General features: G+C 39.1%; 2 protein-coding genes across 2 annotated transcripts in view; one reads left to right on the top strand and one right to left on the bottom strand.

The window, feature by feature from the left end:
- Positions 1 to 9728, bottom strand: part of kif18a (kinesin family member 18A) — a 35323-nt gene extending 25595 nt beyond the window's left edge. The window contains exons 1-5 of the mRNA XM_053617082.1: positions 9593 to 9728; positions 8436 to 8777; positions 3413 to 3570; positions 2692 to 2796; positions 386 to 496 (exon numbers count right to left, since the gene is read on the bottom strand). Coding sequence (XP_053473057.1) covers positions 386 to 496; positions 2692 to 2796; positions 3413 to 3570; positions 8436 to 8754 — 693 coding nt within the window. The 5' untranslated portion in view covers positions 8755 to 8777; positions 9593 to 9728. The remainder of the gene's footprint in view (positions 1 to 385; positions 497 to 2691; positions 2797 to 3412; positions 3571 to 8435; positions 8778 to 9592) is intronic.
- A 355-nt stretch (positions 9729 to 10083) lies between these two features.
- The window catches only part of mettl15 (methyltransferase like 15), a 77203-nt gene continuing 68350 nt past the window's right edge, over positions 10084 to 18936 (top strand). Inside the window, exons 1-2 of the mRNA XM_053616722.1 lie at positions 10084 to 10206; positions 13144 to 13408. Coding sequence (XP_053472697.1) covers positions 10184 to 10206; positions 13144 to 13408 — 288 coding nt within the window. The 5' untranslated portion in view covers positions 10084 to 10183. The remainder of the gene's footprint in view (positions 10207 to 13143; positions 13409 to 18936) is intronic.

Here is an 18936-nt window from a genome sequence, read left to right as displayed (position 1 = left end):
GGAGGAGTTGTTATAAGAAAATTTTAAAGTAATGCCACGTCACATTGAGCCACATCACACCACCCGCTCAGTGACTATTTTCCGGTAACAGCACACCCCTGTGTTTTATTCCTTATGAAAATAACAGCCTTTAATATGAATATGGAAAGGAGGTGTACGAATGAAAATATACATTTAAATAAAGTATATTTTTAATACTAGAGTAAAATGTCCCTGATAAACAGCGTATTAGCACACGTTTGTGAAAAATAAATAAATAAATAAATATACAGAACAAACACAGAAAAGGATGGCGAACGAGCCATTGCAACTTTTCTGTTCCATTATAAGAATGTCCATTTAGAGAATGTGTTTCGTCTGGCGCTGTGGCTAGACGGCCATTTACCTGAAATACGGCATGAGATCGGGAGGATGAGGCGTTCACGTCAGTGGGGTGCTGCGTTCTATTTCTGTTTCCGTAATCCAGAGCTTCAAGGATGTGCTCAGCGGATTTGGGCTACAAAGCAGAGAGATCAACACAAAACACACACACACATACCTCATCAATAGCTACTCTTAGTGGTCTGTGGTTAAGTCAATCAAGGTGAGAGAGTAAGTGGGCACAAGTACACACATCACACACACAGGAATACAAACGTCTCAGCCATAAAAAAGGAAGTTAAACGCAAATAAATACGCCATAAGCGTAAACCCACCCAAGCTGTAAACAACTAAATCGTCCCATACGTACATAATCTATAGCCAGAAGCCAAATTTTCCACATCTACCTACTCTTTTGCACTCCTAGACGACATGTTTCACATTTTAATAAAGGACGGTTTGCTTTGCAGTACTAATTCACGAGTGGAGGTTCTGGGAGTAAGACTAGGAGATTATCGAGGGTTCTGAGACTGAGAGTTGGAGATTAGCAAAGATTCAGAAACTGAGAATGGGAGATTAGTCTAAAGGTTAGGACTTGCACAGTCTCCCTCATTTAAATTCACTGATTGTTATTGCGATGACAAAGGGAACAGTATCACACGCAAAAGGATGAACAGTAGGGAAGGGGTTTTATATATACACGTATATATGAATATAATCGAGTAATTATGAAAAGTAAAGAGTTGAAGAGTGAAGTGGGGAAAACCACACAGACCATTTAAAACACCACAGAGCTCGTTAACATTCATGACTCATCGGTACTCAAACATGACGTGCAAACGTAGCATTTCCTCCTGAATCGCACCGGGTATGTCTCATATCCGCTCACGTCAAGTAATATTTAATTAACGCAAACATGAATCATATATCTGCAGAAAGGGTTTCAGTGTCCAGTGAGCCCAATTCCCCAAACCCAACGAGCCCATTTCTGCACAGAACCCCAACAGTTATCAATCCAAATCCATTATTAATCACATAAATGAGCAGTTACTTTGATTTCTAACTATTCAATGTCCACAAGGTGTTCATTAATTTCCTACGACAGCAGCTCTGACAGTAGTCCCGGCTACAAGGCAAATCACAGGTTAATATTAGTAGGGCTGCAACTAACGATTATTATAATCGATTAAGCTGTCGATTATTCTTCGATTAATCGGATTAAATAGCCAATTTTTATTTTTCGGAAAATTTTCTTTGGGGTGGGGCACACACGTTATTTCACATTCAGCCCGATGTTGTCCTTCAAACATTGTGCGAATTGAAGGCTATGAAAAATGTATTAAATGTATCTATGTGGGCTATGCTATACATTTTGCAAAGGATTTTTTAATATTAACATAATATTTTGAAAAAAACAACCAACTGATTGTCCATAACCTTTAAAGTAGAAGTTAAATCACTATATTAAAAATGCTTAAAAAGAAAAAAAAGAAAAACAAAAGCACAAACTAAGTGTTAACTGGTAAGAGGTAGAACGTTCTACAGTAACGCACACATTCACTCATTTGAACACAGTAACATGTTACTTTATTGACACTTCATACATTTATATACAATTAACATGTTATAACCCCATTACAGTTACTGCTCTCATAAACACAATTACTTTAGCTTATAAATATCGATAAACATAGCATCAAACAACATATTTGATCAAAATTAATATTTTAGTTAGTTATTGCGCTTCCTTTCTATCGCACGCCGTTTGATTGACGCGCATGTGTGGACTCGCGCTCGTTCAGTGAAGTTTAACGGAGACTCGCTCGCTATCAGGACAAGTCTTTATGTAAAATGGAAATACTGGCGTGAATTTGTAACGTTTACAGATAAGGATATAAAAAGGTAAAAAATGTCATTTCTGCACTGAAGAAAACATGTCTGGAACACATTAAACATCATACGCGTCTGTCACAGTATCTGACACGACGAGCCACGTTAATACACTTACGAGTTTGTTTGAAGCGCTTAATATAAAACACTCATGTTTTGGACGACCCGGATCGAGCACTTTTCCAGCAGCAGTTCACTCTGTGACCTCTGCTCTTGTTCAAATGCGTTTTATTCATAGAAATGTGTTTTTCACCATTGTGAAGTGACGTCGTGGACTTGCCATCGGGAGCAACTTGGGGTTCAGTGTCTTGCCCAAGGACACTTCGGTATGTGGAGTCACGTGGGCCGGGAATCAAACCGCCAACCCTACGATTAATGGACAACCCGCTCTACCACTAGGAGTCACAGCCGCCCATTTAGTGCTCTCAGTCTCACACATACCTGGTGAAGAGTCAGGCCTTGGATCACCACTCCTTTTGTACTGTCTTCTCGCACTGCTAGAGGACCCGAGTTCACTAGGAGGTCCCGAATCTGTTCGTTGTAAACCTGTTGATTAAGGAACAAACAGTGTTTCATAATGCGTAATGCTATATTAAGGGTCTGCGTTCGTGGAAATCGTTTTTAATAAGACGCTGACAGAAATGTAGAAAGATGGGATTTGTTTAAAGATCAGAACACGCATACAGTCTATTCATTATTACTCGCTCGGACCGCTGCCTGCGTTTTACCTTCAAATGAACGTTTCTGTACCTTTAGTTAGTTCACCATTTTCACTAATCTTTAAAATGTACCACCGCAATAACAAGCAAATATATACATTAAGGCTCCACTTTTTTTTTTTTTTTTTAAAAGAGACAGCGAATTAGCCAATATTTAATTAAAGTATGATTAATTAGTGATTTTAAAACCACCACAAATATGAGGCAAAATGTTCTTTGTGGAGAACTCTAGGCCAATGCAGACCTGTATTACCGTTATAGACTGAATAGTTAAACTCGGACTGAATAATGAAGATACAAGAAAGATAAACAACAGTAACAATAGAAACCTCACAATGTTAAATAAATTTAAAAAAAGAACAAAATAGCAAATTAAATAATATTAGTAATAATACACAAATAAACATTAGTGCACATCCCCGAGTAATCAGTCCCCCGATTACCTCTAGATAGGAGAAAGCAATGTCAAATACTTTCTCCTCCTTAATGAGGTCCATTCTGTTGAAGAGCTCCTTCATGGTGAGGTACATTACACCCGGGTTTTCACTGCTGCCCAACATTGTGTGAGTCTTCCCCGCTCCTGTAGCTCCATAAGCAAACACTACGCACACACACACAATGGTTTTAAATCAGAATGACATTTGAAATCATCCTTTCGATCAGAACAAGTGAAAGTGTGCGGCAGTCTTGAAATTCATCTCCACAGCATAACTATACACAGTCCAAACCTAGCTCGGCCTTTTAAACATAATAAAATTAATAACAATAATCATACACGGATGTGAAGAAAACCTCCACGACTGTTCCATTAAAATCAAACACAAACCCTGAAAACTATTCGACGATTCAAAAGGCTAATATTTATATATTATATATAAATTATATATAATATACCCTTTGTTGATATGGGTTTATGACACACTTTACAAATCACACACACACACACGTTTGATTCATATCTGATCTTCTGTATCTGAACAGCTTCCATATTACAGAGGAATCTCCTTTTTTGGGGATTAATTCTTCTGCCTCATCTAGGGATGGATGTCCACCTTCCCATGCATGCACACCATTATTGTTAATGTTCATGAGAACACCATCAGGAGATCACTGAACATTAGCCCATGTGTGAGAGGCCTTCCTTGTGCGAGAGGTTCCTTTGTGACCTCACAGACTATTACATGTCTTTCTCTTGGAGTGATCTTTGTCGGTCTCCTGTCCTGGGGACAGGAACAGTGGTCTTGAAAATCCTCCATCTGTACACAATCTGTCTCTCTGTCTGTGAATTGCTGGAATCTAAACTCTTTAGAGATGCTTTTGTAACATTTTCCAGCTTGATGAGCATCAACAGCTCTTTTTCTGAGGCCCACAGAAATCTCCTTTGTTCGTGCCAGGATACACTTCCACAGACATGTGTTGAGAAGATCAGACTTCGATAGATCCCTGTTCTTTAAATAAAACAGGGCGCATACTCACTCACACATGATCATCATCCCACTGATTGAAAACACCTGACTCTAATTTCACCTTCAAATGAAACTGCTAATCCTAGAGGTTCACATACTTTTGCTGCTCACAGATATGTAATATTGGATCATTTTCCTCAATAAATAAAATGACCAAGTATAATGTTTTTCTCTCATTTATTGAATTTGGATCTCTGTCTACTTTCAGGACATGTATGTAAATCTGACGATGTTTTAAATCATATTTATGCAGATATATTGGGAAAAAAAAAAAAAACTTTCAAGCAACACCATAACTCATAAACATATCGGCATTCATACCACAATCCTTCCTGTAGTTTATTGCTTACCGTTTCACTCCCTCCAGCTTGCATACGCATGTAAAGCATGACCATGCATCAATCAAAGGCCCAGACAAATGGGTGCTACGCTTTTCTGGAGGGATTTCGAGTGAACAAAGAATACTCAATTTAGTCTGTTGAATCGAGATCCAGTGCACTGTGGTCGTCCTGATCGTGATCGATTAATGCTTGTGGATTACATGCACCATGAGAGTCGGAGAAAATCACATAGTAAGCAATATACTACTTCCTGGATGGAAAGGTCCAGCCTTTTAGTCTGAATATAGATGCTCACTCAGAGGCCTAGAGTCAGAAAGTAGGAGGTCTTTCAATTACTTAAATTTTTTTTTTTTTTAGAGACATTTTGTTTCACCAAATTGTATGGAGTAATTCCTGGAAGTGCACGGCGAAATCAGAAAAGACCATTTACACCCACAAAGGGAAATTGTAACCATGACCCAAATGAAAATGTCTGAATCGATCTCATATGCAGGAATCTTATTAGACACGTGCTAGTAAAATAAAAAAAGGCAGAATAAGACCTCCGAGCAGGTTCCCTTCAGAGTCAAACCAATCGTGTAAAAGGCACCCGGGTTTCATTACACAGAATCACGCTCGGCCAATCGATGGGTTTTAATTATCATTTGATTTACTGATAAACAGTACGCCTTTAGGCCAATATGCTAACATGAGTAATCATTAAACAAAAGACTAATTCCAGGATAGCCTTCCATCCACTGTACACACAAGCCACGATGAGATTATAGGTTTTATTATAGTGACCTGATACTGAAACGCTTCATAGGGTTTGTTATATTTTCCGATCCGTTGACGTGTTTTATGTCATAAAACCGTGATGCTGATCGACAAAACACCTCTTACGCAAACACAGAACGCAACTTGTCTTCAGCCGTATTCGGATTTTATTAGTTTATCGACTCGCGTGTCCGGACGGCAATAAAATGACCGCAGGAGTCAGTTTCTAGTGCTGTATTTTCTTCGAACCTGGACGTGTGCTCCACGTGGTCATAAGACCACGCTCTGTTCCAAGCGGTCGAAGAGGCGTCGGGGCAGAGAAGAGACGCAGACTCTTTTTTTCAGTTTGGGCCGAACCAAGATTCCAGCAACAATTTGATGATAATAATCTAGGGCTGCAACTAACGATTATTTCATAATTGATTAGATGGCCGATTATTTGTGGGGGTGGGGGGCTTTCAGTACAATTCTTTCATTTAATTATAATAAAATCCACAAACAGTGTTCTCAATATAAACTTCAAAGTACGACTTCAAACAACTGTTTGTCCAATTATGTAAGACTGAAAAGAACCCAATACACACACAAAAAAAACTGCTAGTGATATATTTGAGATGATATTACCTTTCTAAAATTCACACACTAGACGGTAGAGTAGAGTACATAGTGCATAGTGTAAGTGTATAGGACGTCATTTGGGACACAACTTTAGTATTTACTCTCCGAAGCATGCTTTGGGAACAGAAGTAACGAAGTCAGTAAACGTACCCTGTGCAGACCGACTAATCGATAATGAGATTCGTTGACAAAGATTTGCATAATCGATGATTACCGATTAGTTGTTGCAGCTCTACAATAATCACAAAGTGTACAAGAGGCACCCATAGTTTCATTTTGCGACTCAGGAAGTGTTTAAAATCAGGGGGTGGGTCACTGAAACGCACGCTACAGGACTATATACGGCAAGTCGCAGCAGTCAAAGATCTTGTTTTTCCATCGTGATGCGACATCTGGACAGAAAATCACAGACTTGTGTATCAGGATGAGACTAAAATGATCAGACGATCGTGGAGTTTGGCGGAAAAAAGCAGGTAATTCGACGGAGAAAAACACAGACATGGCCTATCCGGAGGGAAATAAAATTAAAGTAGCACCTGTAAGATAAAAAATGACCCCAGGACCCCATATAAATATAATCCTGTCCGAATAGGGCTTTAAAGGAGAAATCCACCAAACAGACAAAACTTAAGTGGAGTCCATAATTTATTATGTAATTATATTCAGAGTTAAACATGTTTCATCGACATTTTAGTCTATTTTCACTTTCCTACATTACCCACAATGCTGTTCGACTACCTGCTGATAGTGGTGTCAGCTGGAATTGATCTCTACTTAAAGAGAGCGATGCAGCAGCGCTTTAGTCTTTAAGTCTGTCCAGCTGTCTCGTATTCTGATCCATACACTCTGCTCAAAATGATTAACTTCCAAAGAGTCAACATTCACGCTGACACCTCTGTCACCGTCATCTCGTAGATCGCCAACTAGCCGAGACGAGTCTACAGATTGTCGTATGGCTGCGTTACATTGTGGGACTCCGAGTCCAACATCTGCTGCCTCCACTTCCTTTACACTGGTTTCCCATCAATCTTAACTCGAACATCGCTGGAAAATGGTGAATAAGAAAAGAAGCTCTTAAGCTTTTTTCCCTTCACTGACCTAACAGCAAAATCTACCATGCATTATGTTTGAGATTGGTGAATATTTTTCTCCTATTAAATGTCACTGTAACTGTGCTAGCGACACCCTCCTGTCCTTTCAGAGCAACCCAAAACCATGAAGTTCTCACAGGAATAGTGAAAATACACAGTCCCTCTAGTATTTCATGATTTTGCGAACGCAGACATTTATGCAAAATCAAGCAAACGCCGCAATAATCGGAGGAGCGTGCAATTTTTCAAAATTACCGCAGATTTGGGCTGAGATGCGTCATGTGACATCATGAAAACGCACATTCGGCCAAAGCCCTCTACGATCCATGCACGTCAAGCAGGAACACAGCTAAAAGCTATAAATAAACAAACAAACATACATACACATTTATAAAGCGATGTAAAGCTGCTTTTGGACAATGTCCACTGTTAAAAGCGCTATATAAATAAAACTGAATTGAATTGATTTAAAAGGTCTCATTTACCATCAAACATCCCTGCGAAAGACAATTTCGCCAATTCAAATATTTTTCTGCAAAACACGCACAAAACACTAGCAAGTTTGATGGGGGGGGGGGGGTGGTCTTCAAGCTTTTTTTTTTTTTAAGCCGCAACAATCACAAACAAATTTGAAATCCTGTATGGACTAAATACAAAATCAACAAAGAAATTAGGACAAGAATCACTAAGTGCATCACAAATATTTCAACTGAAACATATTTAAGGTGTTTCAAGGTGGAGGTTTCCTATAAACCAGTGATCACCAACCCTCTTCCTTCAGATCTAACTTTCTGCAGGTTTCATCTCCAACCAAAATCTAACACGCCTGTTTTAGCTGATTAAGAACTTCTTAAGGCAATGATTAGATGGTCAGGTGGAGCTCAAGTCTTCAGGAAGGTAAATCTCCACGAACAGAGTTGGTGACCACTGCTTTAAAGCATTCTCTCGTCACAGTATCAGATATCAGACAACAGTCAGATCTCTGATATCACATAAAAAAAAATAAAAAAAACTTGGAAAAGTGGACCCTACAAGTTTCCTTGCTACAATCTGAAGCTCTGCTGATCAGTATTCATTATCCTGGGAAGAACCTAGTGTACCGAGTACAAGCTATTACCTTCGTATCTCTGCGTTTCTAACTGACCGCTCGAGCACAGTCACATTTTCTGCAATCTGGAGCTGCAATGGCCTCACCTGTGCAGTTGTAGCCGTTCAGGACTCCATCGACTACTCCCTTAGTAGTGTTTTCAAACACTTCCGTTTGTGTCGAATCCTCCCCGAAGACTTGGTCAAACACAAACTTCAGGTCTTTATTCATTCTTTTCCTCACATCCCTGTTTCCTGGTTTCTGGCCACGGAAAAACGTTATCTCTGTCTCTTTGGGGTCAAAGATGAGCATGTGGTTATCCACCACACGGACCACCTTCTTTAAGTTTCCATCCGTTTCCTTGGCATTCAAAGGGCGGACACGGACCACCACTTTTACGTGGCTGCACACCTCTCCTTCCGACATGACGGCTTCGGCTCACCCCGACACTGCAAAATATGACAGTGTTTATGAGATAAATAACAATAGGACACGGTGGACACAAACGTACTGGACACCCAGTGAGTCCTCGGATTATGATATTCATGCCATGTTTGACTACCAAATGCATCTCTTTTTCATTCTAGCCATCAAATGCTTTAAATAAGACCTAGCTACAGCTGTGCACAAAAGTTTGTGCACCCCATGCCTTGTTACAGGATACACTTATTTCATTGTACATTCTCGTGGGTTTTTTCCCCCTCAAAATTGAATTTCATATATATATATTTTAAATATTAAAATAACGTTTTATTATACTTTATTCACCCATTAATCCTGAAAGGGGGAGGGTGAGGGCCACCATTTATATTGGATTCTCCTGCATTTCTTCCAACAATGCTGGCATTAGAGATAATAAATAATGACAATGAAATATGGCTTAATAATAATTAAAAGGTACAACAATGCATAATTATTATACATGACAATACCAGTGTGTAATTCTGCCTTATGCAGCTAGTTAGCCAGCGTTATTATCAGCTATACATGAAACTACAAGAACTGCACAGTAGCAACTCACTGTCTGTTTGGCTTGTAATTCCTACAACACTACTATTATTATTTTTTAAAATAAAGTTAAAAAATTCCTTCTGGTTTTGGAACGTATGAAACACTTGCTCGTTGTACCAGCATGGCCCTTTTAGCCAGCTAGCTTGGCTTAGCTTTATTTAAACCTTAGCGCGGTACTAAGCTAATACAGCTAACAGTCACACAGCTGTCAGCTACTACTTCATGTTTATAGAATAACGTAGAGTTAATTTACCTCTCGGAACCATATATATCCACCGTGAAGCGCGGAATTAAATATTAAATATAAAACATATCACTTGCTATAGAATAGTATCTTTCAGTCGCAGCTCTCAGCGCGAAGATTTTCAAACACAATCCACCCAGCAAACTCGGCATCTGATTGGACGAGAGGACAGGCACGTTACGTGACGCCGCCAGTTTTGGCCAAGGTGTCACGGCGAACGTCAGTATAATGTTTTACATTTAATTCATTTATTTTTTTGCAAAAAAATTAAATAAATACAAAATCTGAATAAAATGTTTTATATAGCAGAATTAAATATATATATTCCATACAAGGAAAGTGATGGATTTAAATATACCGTAGTTGCATTATGCAGTTGGTTTAAATGAGAAGCGAATGCCGTTAGAGATAAGATAAGACATGTAAAAAATTACCCGTATCAACATGACGAAAATTTTCGACGTGAATTTTTTTTGGTCATTTTAAACCCTTTAAAATTTATCAGGATACGAATTTCAAAAAATCTTGTACGCAGTAGGAACGCGAATTCGCTGCACGTTGCAGCCGAGAACAATTCGAAGGTGCACACCATCAAAACACATGCCGCTGCAGCTTGCCGAGTGGTATGTTGTTCCTCTGTTCAGTGTTATGTGTCCATGCTGTAATAGCTGTTTAGATAGTGAGTGATGAATTTACACATTTTGCACGTTATTATTACATAGTGTACGCATTTTTAATTAAACACACTACGTGTGAATTTTCATTTTGTTATTCATTGTGCCTCAGTAAGCATCCTCAAAACAAACAAATCTTCTGGGACACAGTTTGTCATTGCAATAGCTGCATATTAAAAGAAGTGTTCGAGGGTAAAATAAAAAGGCAAGCTATTTTGTGCATCGCGTCATTTAAAGTTAGTTAAAGTGTCCTAGGTTGTAACTGTAAGAGTATTTAAAGCGCCCCTGAAATCATAATAGGTGTTTCAGGTCTTTTAATGTGTTATGAACATCAATACGAGAGAATGTGAAAAAACAAGACCCCCCCCCACCTTAAAAATAAATTAATAAAAGAAGTTGTTCTGGGGATATTTTTGTTTTAATTTTATAATTCATTATTTACAGGAAAGCAATTAAAGATATTTTAAAGACTCAACCTGTACTAATCATGTGTTCGCCCAATTAAATGCTCTCTATAATCTATTTGTCCTACCCAGGGTTCTATACAGAAGCAGCTTGTTAGCCGTGAATATGGCCACTTGCTTGAGCTAAAAAATGGTTGGAGTTTATTTTGATGACGGTGGAATTTATACAAACGGGTACAGTAGCTATGTGGACACAAATTTTAGATGGGTGTTTTACTAACTTAGGGCTGTTCAATGCTGGAATGTCTCGATACTCAAGACTGATCGAAAAATTGTTTCTGTCTCTATACTCATTAGTAACAGTATGTAATATAATTTAATCTACCATTCAGATGCAGCTGATGCATCCTGGTTCTGACCCTGGTGTCTACTGTCATTTTTCGGGATTGCTGTCGCTTTACAAATGTCTATGCCGTAACTCCTAAAACACAGAGAATCTTGTCTAGGATATCATCCTCGTTAAAGTCTACAGGCATTTACTAAACATTTTGCTGCTCTCCATAATTAGCTAATTTTCTAAGATGCTGTCAAGGTTTTTTTTTTTTCTTTTTTTTCTTTTTTTCTTTTTTTTTTTTTAGCTCTGCCGGCATGTGGCATATCTCTAATGTTAGTGGCTGTTGTGTAAATCAGTCAAGCATTTAAACACTTTGTCACTTCGACCTCTTGTTTGAATAGCAAACACGTCAACATGCGGCATCTACTCGTTTCATGGGGACTTTAAAATGCGTATTTAGAAGGTTATCGTGCACTGTAGGTTGTTTTTGGTTTTATTATTATATATGTAAAGACCCATTTTTTGTTTGTTTTTATTTACGTTTACTTTTTTTTAGCTGTATTTTATTTCTTTGAAAATAAAACTTTAAAGTTGTCTCCTAAGAATGGCAAACCTTAAGAAGTTTAAATGTCATGGATTTCACTGTCATCCAGTGAAATCGGGAGCAGTGAAGAGGTCAAAGCCCCACATGCCATGTGCTAAAATAGCTCTTCATATTTCAACAGTGACAAATATCACCATAACCCCTAGATGAAATTTTTCATCCAAGGAAATTGAGCCAGGCTTAATGATATTACAGGTGACAGCTACGGGCTATCTCAGCGTTATCAGTTTTTGTCAGTGCAAGATGATGTCACCATGGACTAGGGGTGTAAATTATTTGATTGACAAGCTTTCAAAAGACATGTCAAATGAGAGAGCAGCAAAAATCAGTAAATGTGCAAATGTACAGTTTAGGGTGCAAGTGGTATTTGGACATTTGCTTGTATAAATTAGAAATTGGAAGAAGTTTGTCAAACTGTAGAAATTCTCACCTACAATTTCTACTACTAAAGGCAACTGATGTATTTGTTGTTTAAATGGTTGGGACTTCTTTCAGGTTGGTTTTATTTATTTTTCGTTTCATTCTTTTTCATCTTTTTACAAAGTATTAGTTTGTCCTCCTGAATGTGGTAACATGTGGAATTAAAACTCGATATCAAATTGCTATTGTTAATTATGTGGCGAGTCTTTTCTCGCCGTCTACAGGGTAGCATTCTTCTGTAGTTGACCCATCAGAGATTACAGTGTAATTACAGATTACAATTACACGGTCAGCGATTACACATTTGTGTAATTACAATTACATTAGTGTCCACCATCCGGTGAGGCAAAAGGAGCTTGCCATGGGAAGCATGTCTACAATACCCCCCCCCCCCCCCCCTTTGTTCTTTTTATTCACTGAAAGCATTGTAAAATCAAGAACAAAATGAAATGAAAAAAATGTTTAACATTAACTAAAATATAATTTCATTTGCTGTTTGTGGTTTATTCCTTTTCGTGTTTAGTAGTAATCCATGTATAAACTGCAAAATAACTTCTACATTGTGTATATATCTGCTATCTTTTATCTACCATAAAATATCTCAAGAGAAAAATAAGGCAAAGCTTAACTTGGTTTTAACTAATCATGTATTAATAATGTTGGTGACTGGTGAATAGCGATGATTTTAGCAACTTTATTTCTATTAAACAATCATATCAACAATATCTAATATCCTCTATTAATAAATCCTTGTCAGTACATAATAAATATAGAATTATGAATAAATATAGTAATTTTTTTTTTTTTTTACATAAAGTTGATATTTGCAGAAGGTTGACACAAATAATTTTGCTTTAATAGAACTGATTAGTTGTTTGTGCATATTAGTGTTTCCTGTACATTCCTTCTAATAACACACTGAATCGGCATTTATACAATTCTGTTAAGAATGGCAGAATCTATTGTGTAGTCATTGTGGTCTGTCATTGTGCTATTATTATTATTATTATTATTATTATTAGTAGTAGTATACGGTATAGTTTTTTTTTTTAAATACATGATATTCTATAGAAACGGCTTTCATTTCTGCTTATAATAAATAAGAACTCTTTATCCATTTTCAGTTTCCAAATGACTCTCTTCTGTCATGGCTTGTTGTTGCCCATGCGCTTGGCTTGTCGTGGAAAGTGGAGTGCGCACAAGCGTGCATTTAGCTGTTGCTGGAGGAAGCCAAACCAGCCTCAGCGTTTCTGCTCCAGTTCTTCTCCTTTCACACCAGACTGCCATAGCCGAAGCACGAAGCATTCGTCTTTGCAGGCTGACCAAGAACCACACACTCCAGTTCTGCTGAAAGAAGTACTGCAGTACATGGACATTAAACCAGGCCAGGTCAGAAACTTCTGTTTCTCAATTTGTCACTTTTTATTTTGTATGTGGAGAATTTAGGTGATGTTTATGTGGCAGTATGGTCTGATATTAAAACACAAGACGTTGATATACCACATTGTATCTTCGTGCAACAAACAGCATAGTGCTTACACACAGCACTACAGTGATGTGAAAATGTATTTTCTCAAATCCTGATTTCTGTTTTGGTGTATATCTCGTGCTAAATTAGTATGGGCAGTGGTAGATCACTGCTTAAGAAGTTAGACTACTGATCAGAAGGTCATGAGTTAAAATCCCAGCACTGCCAAGCTGCCACTGCTGCCTCCCTGAACAAGGCCCTTAACCCTCAACTGCTCAGATGTATAAATGAGATACAGTAAAAGTAAGTCTTTCTGGAAAAGGGCATCTGCCAAATGCCATAAATGTAAATTGTTTTCGGAAATTAAAACAAAATCTAAGATAAAATGAAGGCCGCCTGAGTAAACACAGAAAATACAGTTTTTAAATGATTATTTATTGAAGCAAAAAAGTTATGCAATACCAACTGGGCCTTTGTGAAAATGTATTTGCCCCCATAGTTACTAATTCGCCAAATCAATGAAACTGCATTCATATGGCTTCATCTGGACTAGACACAACCAGGCCTGATTACTGCAAACACTGTTCAATCAAATCAACACTTAAATAGAACTTTCTCAACAACATGAAGTTGGTTAAAAGGTCTTACCCAATAACACACTATGCCAAAGTTGAAAGAAATCCCAGAAATGATGAGGAAGAAGGTGATTGAAATACATCAGTCTGGGAAGGGTTACAAAGCTATTTCAAAGAACCACAGTGACAGCTATTATCTCCTAATGGAAAACTCGGCACAGTAGTGAACCTTCCCAGAAGTGGCAGACCTTCCAAAATTCCTCCCAAAGCACAGCAGCGACTCATCAAGCAAGTCGCAAAAGAGCCAAGGACAACGTCAAATGACCTAAAGGCCTCTCTTTCATCTGACGTAAACCAAACACAGAATTCCACAAAAAGAATATCATACCTACAGTCAGGCATGGTGGCGGAAGTGTGACGGTGTGGGGATGCTTTGCTGCTTCATGACCTGGGCAACTTGCAGTAATTGAGGGAAACATGAATTCTGCTCTCTACCAGAAAATCTTAAAGGAGAATGTCCGGTCTTCAGTCTGTAAGTTGAAACTCGAGTGCAACTGGATTATGCAGCAAGACACTGATCCAAAGCATAGGAGTAAGTCCTAGTACTAGAAGTAAGCGAAAGACTGATCTCCAATTATCAGAAGTCTTTGGTTGCAGTTATTGCTGCTAAAGGTGGCACAACCAGATTTTAAGTTTTAGGGGCCAATTCATTTTTCACATTAGTGACTGGTGTTGGATAACGTTCTTTGCGTCAATAAAAAAATAACTCCATTGTGTCTTTACTCAGTTTGCCTTTGTTTTATGTTATATTTTGTTTGAAGATCTAAAAGTATTTGGTATGAGATATATACAAAATCAGAAGAAATCAGGATGGGGCAAAAACCTTTTCACAGCACTGTATATGACGAATACAGTTACATTTGTGATTCAGTTACAGAAAAATTACTGCGGTAAAAAAAACTTTGGTAATTTTGAAAAAAGTGCAAGCTCCTCTGGATATTGAGGCGTTTACGTGATTTTGTGTTAATTTCTGCGATTGCAAAATCGCAAAATCCTGGAGGATCTTGAATATTAGTTAGAAAAGTGATGCATAATGTAAAAAAGTGTGCCATAAACAGCATGCATTTATTCAGACACTTCTTCCCACGTCAGTGTGACACAAGGTTTAAGAAATGTGTGGTTTCATGGACTAACATTAAGCAGCTACTGTGCATTATTCAAATAGTGGAATTTTCTCAGGCAGCTACTCAACATGCCTTTTCCTCTTTTGTCTTCCCACGTGCATGTTTATGCAGGAATTGAACTGCAGTTAAATGTTCAGGGGTTTAAATGTGAATACCTGCTAGCGTTAAGACTTAATGGAATTACCAGTTGTGTGAACAGAAACAGATACCAGGAAAAACACACTGGCACTAAAGAAGTCAAAAAAGGTGAAGAGCAGGAGAAACGCCATTCAGAAATGAAAGAAGATATTGACCATTTGTGCTCAGGATGAAATGCTTTGTCAAATGAATGGCATAGTGGCCAATGGGATGTGTCATTATTAGTGAATCACCAGTAGACACCATAAACTCACCAATTCCCTTATGTATGTGAAGATGGTTCTGTGAGCCCCTGATAATACCATGAGGAGGAGAATCTCCTTGTAGAGTGGCATGGCGCAGTAGGGGGTGGGCGTTCAGCCCGTCTATTGGCCAAGGTGTTGACGGTCCACCACCTAGTGCGCAAGCCTCTGCTTAGACAAAGGAGCTCATCATGTCTTTTCTCCATGGCAGATTAACACTTGGTTTGAGAATTGGTTGGCTGTCAGCTGGTCTAAATAATATGGTAGGGTACGTAGCGGGCACGGCAAAAAATACATCATAAGCGGACGCTCAATAAAGGCTGCAAGGACAAACGGTTTATTCACAAAGTTGGGTGATGTGACTTGGGGCCGAAATCCCATATTCAACCACCAAGACACCCTAGAGTCACCTGACCACCAGTGAATGCAAGGCAACACCGCAACTCTATTTGCTGGTATGATTGCGAAACAAAAGGCAGTTTTACAGACACCCATTTCATGTCGGCATCCATAGGACTCCAGCACAATGGGGTAGTTCTACACGAAACTGCTAGGGTACAATGGAATTGGTGGTGCTTTTGCCCCCTTTAGAAAGGCAGTAATAAACTTATAGGCCCCAAGAGAGATGCCATCCATGGTGCTGTGGTGCAGTGCAGTGGTGGCCACACACAACTTTAGTGTAGATAGGGACCCTATCTATTCATCCCTGAAGAAATGTCAACATTATTTGTCTTCATTTGGTCACTGCCCCAACTGGACTTCCAGGATCCTGACTTTTCTTCAGGGACTAATAGATAGGGTCAAATCCCCATCTACACTAAAGGGTGTGTGTGTGTGTGTGTGTGTGTGTGTGGCTTGCCATCATAGTGTAAATGGGGACCTGGCCCTATGTAGTAGTCCATGAAAAAATGTCAAGATCCTGGGAGTCTGTGGTGATTATCCAACTCCCAACCAGACTCCTTCTTGCTAGAGGGTATTCAAATCAGTGCTTGTGTTCCCTTTTCTGAGAAAAAGGACATGGTTCTGTCTGTGAAATTTGGCCATAGCTGTAGACTGATATCCCACTACCATTAAAAAAAATAACTGTCCATCTCGCACCCTGTGAGGTAGACACTTGACCATGACAAACCAACGACGCACACAAACTTCGGGCAGGAAGTTCTGGTGAGCATAGCCACATGGCACTGAGATCAATTGGAAAGGAAAAAGTCAGATGCATATGTTTAGATGTCAGGGAAAATATTCACAACTAAAAGGACATATGGAAGAAAAAGCCCGGCTGAATATATCCATATATTTTGGTAGATAACCATAATGCCGAAAGACAGGATTTCAATTGTGAATTATCATCATCCTTTTAATACGCTCAGATTGTTTAGCATAGCTTCTAGATAGATATCTAATAAGAGAAGCATACACCCAAATTTTCTTGGAAGTGTACATAATATTTAATAATTAGTATGGTGTAAATAATATCTTGTTCGGGGTGTGATTTTGTACTTCTGTGTTTGTGTAATCGTGTGCGCACGTGGGAGAACTCGGAGGCGGCTTGTTGACTTGTCATCTCCTTTAGTAACCACATGCAGTCGTGATGCAAGGGAACTTGTTCATCACCAAAACTTCGAAGGCGCTCCGATTCGCTCGGGCGAGGTAGCGTGGTGCTAGCAGGGACCTTGGCGTGCTCTTAATGTGCTAGCAGGCCAGATGGGCATGAGTCAAAAGGCCTTCTGCTGTGGCGAGCAGATCAGCAAGAAGTTCTCCGGGTCCTACGATTAGAAGCATTGCCGGTGCAGGTGGAGGCCTCGGGTCAGTGAGTGAGTCAAGCACTCGGCTTCCGACTAAAGTTTGCATCTCTCAACTTAACCATCATCCGCCCATGGGCCAACTGGTGCAGGGAGAGCTTGCCAAAATTGCCTGGATATAATCAGGCAATTAAATAAAGCATAACCATGCAGCTCATGGTTTTGCTGGGAACCTGCAGTGCCACAGATGTTGCAGTCATGTTTTGCTTGTCAGGCCAAGAGGCTGAGTGGATTCGCCTGCTCTCAGTTCTGAGCTTTGGGTTTAAAGTATCCTATATTTCCAGAGATGTCCTCATACACCCAGACAGAACATGTTTTTTTCAGCTCAGTTTGATGGAAAATCCACATGGAGTTGCTTTAGGAAAAAAAAAAATAGGACACTTAAAAAAACAAACAAGGAATCTCTGTTTAACCAGTAAGTAAAGACCCTGATGCTTCTTGGATCAAGGGATCAGTAACATGTTTAACCAGCCTGCTTTAGTAATATCAACAGCATTTTAGGAAATGGATTTAACTGAGATAAGGAATATACATAACATAAAGCTTAATCGTAACCACCTTTTGTGTTCAATTTGCGGCAATTGAATAATTTCGGTAATTGATATTTAGAGGAGAATTGTTTCTTCGACAGCTCACTGCAGTTAATGATCTGGAATAAACAGACCATCAGTAGTTTCACTGCCATTACAATGGGCCTCTTTTTTTTTTCCACTCATCTATTCATTCAGCCTTCTGTGTGTGCTGCTTGACGGACAACTTAATGATAGTGTTAGTCAAACACACTCCATGATCCCTGAGAGGAATCACTCTAATATTTTGATCTGCTATTGTAAAGCAATCAACCCCTGTGCGGAGTCTCTCGTCAGGCGAGGCGAAGCGGCATGAATGGAGCACTTAGGCGGGCCGAGAGTAAACGCCGCAATTATGCCAAAGTGGGTAAATGTAGGCTTTCAGCGGTCGAGCGCCTCCCACGCAGGTATCCAGTGCACGGAGAGCAGCACAGGTGGAGGATTCGCTTCCTTTTTTCCCCATCAGTTTGCTACACTGCGCCTGCAGAAATGGGGATTCCACAAATGCGTGTAAACAGATTACATTGCTCTAATCTGCTTCCTCCTCAGACGTTGAGGCATGAATGGAGAGAGTAGAAAGGCTATTACATGTCTCCCTTTTTACACTTCTCTAAAAGCTCAAGCAGAGGTACTTTATGCATGTGACTGATATAAACGGATATGTTAATTAACAGTGTAGCATATCGCGACTGGTATTGTGACCACATGTATGTGTCGAGCAAAGTAAAGAGGCTATCTATACATCACATTGATCAGTAGGCTTGGTGGCGTTAAGCTTCGTCAAAGACAAACACACACAAAAAAATTAGTCTGAGTGCTCCTTCTGTCAAGAAATCGAGCTGTCAAGAATGCTGCCTATGATGTTTCTCATAACTTGGCAACAGAAACTTGTAGAGATTTGGCACAGTTGATAAAGGGTGTCATTATGGGATCAGTTTT

This window comes from Ictalurus furcatus, chromosome 27, assembly GCF_023375685.1.
Source record: "Ictalurus furcatus strain D&B chromosome 27, Billie_1.0, whole genome shotgun sequence".
NCBI classification, from domain to species: domain Eukaryota; kingdom Metazoa; phylum Chordata; class Actinopteri; order Siluriformes; family Ictaluridae; genus Ictalurus; species Ictalurus furcatus.
This window is presented reverse-complemented; position numbering and strand designations above follow the sequence as displayed.